The sequence below is a fragment of the Procambarus clarkii genome, chromosome 89 (genome assembly GCF_040958095.1).
Source record: "Procambarus clarkii isolate CNS0578487 chromosome 89, FALCON_Pclarkii_2.0, whole genome shotgun sequence".
Taxonomy (NCBI): domain Eukaryota; kingdom Metazoa; phylum Arthropoda; class Malacostraca; order Decapoda; family Cambaridae; genus Procambarus; species Procambarus clarkii.
Window position 1 is genome coordinate 15745545 of NC_091238.1, and position 9941 is coordinate 15755485.

The 9941-nt window shown below is 48.7% G+C and overlaps 1 protein-coding gene across 1 annotated transcript; it reads right to left on the reverse strand.

Annotated features, from left to right (window-relative positions):
• Window positions 1–1673: 1673 nt before the first annotated feature.
• LOC138359210 (GATA zinc finger domain-containing protein 14-like) lies at window positions 1674–4109 on the reverse strand. The gene is made up of 2 exons (XM_069318202.1): window positions 4079–4109; window positions 1674–3268 (listed from the first exon to the last, which is right to left on the reverse strand). The coding sequence occupies exons 1-2, from the start codon at window positions 4107–4109 to the stop codon at window positions 1674–1676; spliced, it is 1626 nt and encodes a 541-aa protein (XP_069174303.1).
• Window positions 4110–9941: the final 5832 nt, after the last annotated feature.

Sequence of the window (9941 nt, forward strand, 5' to 3'; positions counted from 1 at the left end):
TGTGTATGACAGTAAAGGTGTCAGACGGTGACAGCTACCATGATAGCGAGGTTTTTGTGTTCCCAAGATGGATTTACGTTTTCTGCTACAATCCCCACTAAGATGGTCTCCCAGTCGAGGGGATGAGTCGTTTTCTTTACGGCTTCAGTAAATAGGACCCAGGGGGCCAGATTCACGAAAGCACTTACGCAAGCACTTACGAACGTGTACATCTTTCTTCAATCTTTGACGGCTTTGTTTACATTTATTAAACAGTTTACAAGCATGAAAACTTTCCAATCAACTGTTGTTATTGTTATAAACAGCCTCCTGGTGCTTCGGAGCTCATTAACTGTTTAATAATTGGAAACAAAGCCGCCAAAGATTGAGAAAAGATGTACAGGTTCGTAAGTGCTTTTGTGAATCTGGCCCCAGGAACACAGATGATGAGGAGTAAATAAGACTTAAGAACACTGATGATAAGAAATAAATAGTATTTAGGATTTTTTGTTTAAGGCTAGAGTTCATTTAGGCTATCAATTGAGTTTCCTTAGTGTAACTGTAAGGAAAACTGTTTTCCTACCTCAGCCTATCTCGAAACCTCCATCCCACCCCCCCTGGAGACATATATTTCGTTTCAGTAATTTGAATCATTAGGAATATATCTTTATTTAAATTTAACAATTATATAAGGGGACAGGATGAGCCAGTATAGCCAACTGTGTGCCAGAGCCTTCATGTGATCGGTTGACCTGATCTCCCGCGTATCAACCGGTTGGGCAAATATGTTCCAGATGCAAATCAATATGTGCTTCTGACCTTGTGTGTCACACCGTGTGTGCTTGTGACCTTGTGTGTCACACCGTGTGTGCTCCTGACCTTGTGTGTCACACCGTGTGTGCTCCTGACCTTTTGTGTCACACCGTGTGTGCTCCTGACCTTGTGTGTCACACCGTGTGTGCTCCTGACCTTGTGTCACACCGTGTGTGCTCCTGACCTTGTGTGTCACACCGTGTGTGCTCCTGACCTTGTGTCACACCGTGTGTGATCCTGACCTTGTGTCACACCGTGTGTGCTCCTGACCTTGTGTGTCACACCGTGTGTGCTCCTGACCTTGTGTGCTCCTGACCTTGTGTCACACCGTGTGTGCTCCTGACCTTGTGTGTCACACCGTGTGTGCTCCTGACCTTGTGTGTCACACCGTGTGTGCTCCTGACCTTGTGTGTCACACCGTGTGTGCTCCTGACCTTGTGTGTCACACCGTGTGTGCTCCTGACCTTTTGTGTCACACCGTGTGTGCTCCTGACCTTGTGTCACACCGTGTGTGCTCCTGACCTTTTGTGTCACACCGTGTGTGCTCCTGACCTTGTGTCACACCGTGTGTGCTCCTGACCTTGTGTGTCACACCGTGTGTGCTCCTGACCTTGCGTCACACCGAGGCCTGTCGAGCCTACCATCTTTTGCGTATACATAAAATTACTTTTTACTCTTCAAATACACGTACACTTACACATGTGTGCATATGAGAGCATGTCATACATGTGTATACATGGAAGCACGTGCTCCCTATATGGAGACAGGTGTGTGAAGGCGCACACGTGGCGTAAAGCAGGTGTGGCAGGTGTTTGTTCTGTCTCTTGTTTCTCTATTCATGCGCCATTTATTTGTATTTTTATTTTTATTTAATGTTGCGCTCATATTGGTATTGTTTTGTTTGTCTGCTGGTGCGTCCCTTGATTGTTGGGTTGTTTGATTGTCTGCTGGTGCGTCCCTTGATTGTTGGGTTGTTTGATTGTCTGCTGGTGCGTCCCTTGATTGTTGGGTTGTTTGTTTGTCTGCTGGTGCGTCCCTTGATTGTTGGGTTGTTTGATTGTCTGCTGGTGCGTCCCTTGATTGTTGGGTTGTTTTGTTTGTCTGCTGGTGCGTCCCTTGATTGTTGGGTTGTTTGATTGTCTGCTGGTGCGTCCCTTGATTGTTGGGTTGTTTTGTTTGTCTGCTGGTGCGTCCCTTGATTGTTGGGTTGTTTGATTGTCTGCTGGTGCGTCCCTTGATTGTTGGGTTGTTTGATTGTCTGCTGGTGCGTCCCTTGATTGTTGGGTTGTTTTGTTTGTCTGCTGGTGCGTCCCTTGATTGTTGGGTTGTTTGATTGTCTGCTGGTGCGTCCCTTGATTGTTGGGTTGTTTTGTTTGTCTGCTGGTGCGTCCCTTGATTGTTGGGTTGTTTGATTGTCTGCTGGTGCGTCCCTTGATTGTTGGGTTGTTTGATTGTCTGCTGGTGCGTCCCTTGATTGTTGGGTTGTTTGTTTGTCTGCTGGTGCGTCCCTTGATTGTTGGGTTGTTTGATTGTCTGCTGGTGCGTCCCTTGATTGTTGGGTTGTTTTGTTTGTCTGCTGGTGCGTCCCTTGATTGTTGGGTTGTTTGATTGTCTGCTGGTGCGTCCCTTGATTGTTGGGTTGTTTTGTTTGTCTGCTGGTGCGTCCCTTGATTGTTGGGTTGTTTGATTGTCTGCTGGTGCGTCCCTTGATTGTTGGGTTGTTTGATTGTCTGCTGGTGCGTCCCTTGATTGTTGGGTTGTTTTGTTTGTCTGCTGGTGCGTCCCTTGATTGTTGGGTTGTTTGATTGTCTGCTGGTGCGTCCCTTGATTGTTGGGTTGTTTGATTGTCTGCTGGTGCGTCCCTTGATTGTTGGGTTGTTTGATTGTCTGCTGGTGCGTCCCTTGATTGTTGGGTTGTTTTGTTTGTCTGCTGGTGCGTCCCTTGATTGTTGGGTTGTTTGATTGTCTGCTGGTGCGTCCCTTGATTGTTGGGTTGTTTGATTGTCTGCTGGTGCGTCCCTTGATTGTTGGGTTGTTTTGTTTGTCTGCTGGTGCGTCCCTTGATTGTTGGGTTGTTTGATTGTCTGCTGGTGCGTCCCTTGATTGTTGGGTTGTTTGATTGTCTGCTGGTGCGTCCCTTGATTGTTGGGTTGTTTGATTGTCTGCTGGTGCGTCCCTTGATTGTTGGGTTGTTTGATTGTCTGCTGGTGCGTCCCTTGATTGTTGGGTTGTTTGATTGTCTGCTGGTGCGTCCCTTGATTGTTGGGTTGTTTGTTTGTCTGCTGGTGCGTCCCTTGATTGTTGGGTTGTTTGATTGTCTGCTGGTGCGTCCCTTGATTGTTGGGTTGTTTGATTGTCTGCTGGTGCGTCCCTTGATTGTTGGGTTGTTTGTCTGCTGGTGCGTCCCTTGATTGTTGGGTTGTTTGTCTGCTGGTGCGTCCCTTGATTGTTGGGTTGTTTGTCTGCTGGTGCGTCCCTTGATTGTTATTTTCTTAGTTTTAATTGTTGGACTGTTTGGTTGTCTACTGGTCCTAGCTTTGATTGTTAGATTTGGTTTGATTGTGAGAGCTCTCTCTTCACCCTCTCCCCTCTGTGAGAGGTGTCTCCTCTCCCCTCTGTGAGAGGTGTCTCCTGTCCCCTCTGTGAGAGGTGTCTCCTCTCCCCTCTGTGAGAGGTGTCTCCTCTCCCCTCTGTGAGAGGTGTCTCCTCTCCCCTCTGTGAGAGGTGTCTCCTCTCCCCTCTGTGAGAGGTGTCTCCTCTCCCCTCTGTGAGAGGTGTCTCCTCTCCCCTCTGTGAGAGGTGTCTCCTCTCCCCTCTGAGAGAACTCTCTCCTCTACAACATATTCATATGTGCGTACCAAACACATTCCTCACCTCTCATAGCAACATATTGTGGGCCTCATGTTTTATGAGTTAAGCTCTGCCCTCGTGTTGTGTCCTCATACTCCGGTCATCAACTCCTGCCTGCCCCTCACACTAGGGTCATCAACTCCTGCCTGCCCCTCACACTAGGGTCATCAACTCCTGCCTGCCCCTCACACTAGGGTCATCAACTCCTGCCTGCCCCTCACACTAGGGTCATCAACTCCTGCCTGCCCCTCACACTAGGGTCATCAACTCCTGCCTCACACTGTAAATATTTATTCTCGCGGGTTCTAAGTGAAGCTATTTTAATCATGCGGTTCTTAGTAACATTCTGTCCTACTGTATATGTGTTTATGTCACATGTTGCTGATCTAGTTTAAGTATGCATTAATATTGCGCCGGTCTCTTTTGCAGTAATTACCCCTGACTGTAACTGCCGAACTGTGCTCCATTGTGTGGGCTCGAGATAACTAATAATTGAAGCGTGGTTTAAATTCTGCTGTTTCTTTCGGCGAATGAGTTGATCTAATCCGTCAGTGAATGAGTTGGCGACCGCAAGCACCCCCACCACCCCACAAGCAGTATCTAGAAGGAGGGGGTGACGGGGTGAGGGGGTGCCAGCATGTTGTCAGTGGCACAGTGTCGGTGAAGACGGGCATGGGATGGGTGGCAGTGTGTAGCGCCGCTTCTGTGGTGGGTGGTCGACGCATCTACCAGTGGTGGGTAGATGCAGCGTGTCCGGTGTAGTGGAGCTGGGGAGGGTGTACCAGGGCGGCTGTGGCACGGGCAGTAGTACCCATGCAGAGTGTGACACAGAAACATACCCCCGGCGCAAAGAGAAAGTTTCACTTTACTTCCGTTTCCTCGCTGCAACCCGGGGGCTTCCTCGCCCCCGTAACCGAGTGACCTCCGACGAGAAGATCCATGGAGTTGCGGTGAAGAGGATTACTGGCACAGTTCTTCGGTGGCAAAAAATGCTAGAATTGTGTTGAGGCCAGAGTGTGTTGGTCGGGCAGGCGGGCCGCGGCCAGTCACAGAGGCCAGTGATATAACGAGTGTGGTGCGGGCAAGGCTGTGTCGTGCGGCCAAGTGTGTGTGTGTATGTGTGTTTCTGTGCCATACTAGAGCCACCGTGTTTGTCTTTTGACCGGTGATGTCACTACGGGCCGTCGCTTGCCCCACTGGCCACCCGCCGCTCTAGAATAGTGTCGTCCACTATTAGAAATTCGCCGAAGGAGATTTACATTCTTGGATCTGTTTACAACGAGGATCGACAGCTGGTTTAAAAGATTACTCTGCGCCTCAAACAATCCTCAGGTGTTTGGTGGCTGGTGGTGGCCGGCCGCCGCCGCTGCTGGAGGTGGAGACGGATGAAGACTGCGAGAGAGCGACTCCTGCTCTGTCTCAACAGCTCCCATGGCTTTCGTCAATGTTCAAACCAGCGTCAGGTGAGTTCTCACCAATCCAGAGTAAATTAAAACAAAAATATCTTCCTTATCATGAAATTTACAACATATTGATTCTTCTTTAAATTTTAGAATTATCGTAAAACTTCTGTGATTGCAATTTACGGTAATTAACCCTTCTCAAAGACGAACAGAGTCAAGTGTCTTTTGAGCGAGGGAGTATCCGCCCTCAGCCTCCGAAAGCACAAACCCATAAATGATCCTGAAATGAGATAGGGAGCGTCCCTGACGGGCTGCCGACGCCCCAGAACGCCTATGTTAACGCAGACGAGGAGTAGGTGTGATCAACAGTTAACGCTAGACGTGATCATTAGTTGTTGGAGATGAGTGAGGGGTGGGGGGGGGGGGAGACCCCAGTAGAGGGGAGATGGGGGACAACCATTGCCAACCATATGTCAGCCCTCAAACGCGCGCGCGTGTCCTCACCCGAACGCATGGGCGCTCACACACACACACACACACACACACACACACACACACACACACACACACACACACACACACACACACACACACACACACACACACACACACACACACAAACACACACACACACACACACACACACACACACACACACACACACACACACACACACACACACACACACACAAACACACACACACACACACACACACACACACACACACACACACACACACACACACACACACACACACACACACCTTGTACCCCTCAGGAACCTGTACACCTGTTGATTGACGGTTGAGAGGCGGGACCAAAGAGCCAGAGCTCAACCCACGCAAGCACAATTAGGTGAATACACACACACATGGACGCCCTTTACACGCACGGATGATTGTTACAGTAATCATACATGCGTATGATAATCATCTATCACTCACAATCACTCACACGTGTACCTCCACTAAAAACTCATCATTCGGTCCACCAGCAATCTGGTTCAGTACACGATATGTACCACCGACCTACTCAAGTCTAAACTGAAAAACTTCAGAATTTTACAATACGATTGACATCAGAAATACGAGACATGGACTATGAACGCTGCTTAAGAGCTCTGAACATCATACGGCCGCCGAGGAGAAGACCCCCATGGGAGATCTAATGGCAAGAGGTAAAAATAAAGCAGCGAGGGGAAAATTTCAGCGACAGAACGGGATAATACAGGTGGGAAACGGAATGTCAGATGAGTCAGAGGGGACACAAGGAACTATTTCTTGGTCGTCTTGGGGGGGAACTGGGTCAGTTGAGGGAGTTGACTCCGTTCCCAGCTTCAACTCTTGGTTTGACTACATAGCTACGTGGTGAGGACCAATAAGGTAGTCCTTAATGCCCTTAACAGCTAGCTATCCGAGGGTTCAGAGCATCAGGTGAGAACATCTTAAGTTGCTTGGATGCTGGATGACATCTCCGGTTGCTAGGGGTACCGTGTGTCATCTCCGGTTGCTAGGATACCGTATGATATATCTGGATGCTTCATGATTGATGAAAATAGTAAAGCTTTTTACTTTTTCATTTGAAGGTCAGTGAAGTGTCTCGCTGTAATGGGATTGGAACAATCCAGGTATTTGTTAATGAATGTTATCCAGGTGCTTCCACTGCTGCTGATGCTGCTTCCACTGCTGTTCCTGCTTCCTTCCTGCTGTTGGTGCTGCTGCTGCAGTTGCTAGTGCTGTTGTTTCTATTAAGGCTTTTGCTGTTACTAGTGCTGTTCTTGCTAGTACTACTGTTACTAGTGCTGTTCTTGCTAGTACTACTGTTACTAGTCCTACTGTTCCTATTAATGTGCTCTTGCTTGTAATGCTGTTGCTAGTTCTGCTGTAGCTATTAATGTTGTTACTAGTGCTGCTGATGCTATTAATGCTGCTGCTAGTGCTGCAGTTACTAGTGCTGATGTTGCTACTAATGCTGCAGCACCCACTGCTGTTGTTGCTAGTACCGCTACTGAGACGTGGTGTGTTGAGAGCGTTGGCTGGGCCAGCCACAAGCGGCCCTGCCAAGTATTTTATGTGTAGGGCACATGACCTCACCTGCTTCATGACCTCATGTTTACCTTTGTTGCCCCCTCGTCGTGGGTCTTTGTAACCTTTGGTGACCTTGACACAAGTGATCAATATATGCACAAATAATATATGGAGCATATCTCCCATATGCTCAAATAATATATGGAGCATATCTTCCATATGCACAAATAATATATGGAGCATATCTCCCATATCCACAAATAATATATGGAGCATATCTCCCATATCCACAAATAATATATGGAGCATATCTCCCATATCCACAAATAATATATGGAGCATATCTCCCATATGCATAAAAAATCAGTCAACTGAATATAGTACTGTTGATTGGTGACTGAAAGTACCGAAGAAAGAATCGAGCATCCCGGTTCGAATCCACAACGTCGCCCTATGATGGTCACCTACCCCTCACTAGTCCTCCTGCAAGTGGAGTGGACAGGCCGAAAGGTCCCGCCTCTAAACTTGGACAGGTAAATAGATATTCTCCCTTATAGATACGCTTGTCTTGCTTCCAGCATTTAGAGGAAGCTGATGTTACGATTTTTCTCCCGTTATACGATACGCTGTTGAACGCTACTACTACTGAACGCGTTACACTACTGAACGCACCGTAATATCAACGCTGCGTTGGACGCTGAGGCACCGGCATAGAGAGGTTATAGGTTGGTGGCCACGACCCGTCCGCGTCTGCCCAGACACACCACACTTCACATTTGGCGTTGGTCAAATGGCAAGGTCCATCGCCAAACACGCGGCGAAACATTGCTACAACATTCGAACAACTTTCAACACCTAACAAGTTGTAACAACGTTCTAACAACGTCATAAAAACGTCATAACAAGATGTAAACAACTTTAGTACAAGTTGTAACAAGGGAATCATAGGGACCGTTACGTTGTGTGTTTACAGGGAGTTAGATCGACCGAACAGGTGGCTGCTGACTTCTTAAACTGTTGGCTTACAGGCTGACAGCGTGTCGATGACAGCGGCATCAAGACCGGAGATGGATGTAAACCTAATAACTCCAACAGTTTCCGCCAGACTGACAGACACACACAGACCCTTCACAAACATGGAGAGAGAGAGAGGCAGCGTTCAGAAGGTTACACACAGCGTCCAGTTCTAGGTTAAACGACCCTGTTATGGAACCACCCACCTCGCTTAACACCGGACGCCTGCCATACTGCAACACTGCTCCTACACTGCTCCAACACTGCTGCAACACTGCTCCAACACTGCTGCAACACTGCTGCAACACCGCTCCAACACTGCTGGCAGCTATGAAGGCAGGTTAAAGGACGTTTACTCTGGTAACATCAGAAGACAGATGGACCAGAGAAGACATGATCACCACGTACAGGATACTGAGGGAAATATATGCGATAGGTAAGGATAGTTTGTGTCAACAAGGGGGTGATCAAAAGAGAAGGCAGAGGTCGCAGACGTGAACGAGTAGGATGTATAGCAAGGTTCTTCTGAGGGAGTTTGTGTTGGAAGGTTGAAGGTTGAGGTGGCTTCCGCCACCTCTGCTTCCTACGTTAACACACACACACACACACACACACACACACACACACACACACACACACACACACACACACACACACATACACACACACACACACACACACACACACACACACACCCTAAGTTAAGGTAGTTGGGAGGCCTCGTAGCCTGGTGGATAGCGCGCAGGATTCATAATTCTGTGGCGCGGGTTCGATTCCCGCACGAGGCAGAAACAAATGGGCAAAGTTTCTTTCACCCTGAATGCCCCTGTTACCTAGCAGTAAATAGGTACCTGGGAGTTAGTCAGCTGTCACGGGCTGCTTCCTGGTGTGTGTGTGTGTGTATGTGGTGTGAAAAAAAAAAAAAAAAAAGTAGTTAGTGTAGTTAGTAAACAGTTGATTGACAGTTGAGAGGCGGGCCGAAAGAGCAAAGCTTAACCCCCGCAAACACAACTTGGTGAATACAACTTGGTGAATACACACACACACACACACACACACACACACACACACACACACACACACACACACACACACACACACACACATGTATAAGTACATGATATGATTATGACCAAGGGTAATGTAGCAGTGTGTGTGTGTGTGGGGGGGGGGGGGGGTGGCCACACCCTGGACCATGTTGGTGGCCCGGTGCCGGGGCCACCACCGGGGGCCACCACCGGGGGCCACCACCGGGGGCCACCCTCTACAGTGAGTGCCACGTGTAGTGTGGCACTCTCAAGGGCGCCTGACCATACTTCCCTCATAGGGCTGTTATCCCAGTTTCGGGGGACAGGAAGCCTGCTGATCTTACCGAAATCCCCCCCCCCCCCCCCCCCCCCCCGAGGCCAACAACTGACACCTTTCTCAGGATGGAACCCCACAACAGTTGTGTATCTCCCAGGTACCTATTTACTAGCAGGTAGACAGAGGCATCAGGCAAAAGGTTTCGAAACGTTTCCTGCCCTGCAGCGAACCATCGGTTGTGACTCGATCGCGCAGCCCACTGCTCTACGGGAGAGAGAGGGAGAGGGAGCGGGTGGGGGGGGGAGGCCTATGTATTAGGCCTAATAAATCGTATTTATAATAATTCTTGATATTGCTTAAGAATTATCGTAATCTCTATGTATTGTAAAATGTTAGCGTTACATAGTTGTTATATACACATTGTACTATGTTGTGGTCGTTGATAGTGATGGCCACACTACAGGTGCTGGCCACACCACCACCAACCACAGGTGCTGGCCACACCACCACCAACCACAGGTGCTGGCCACACCACAGGTGCTGGCCACAC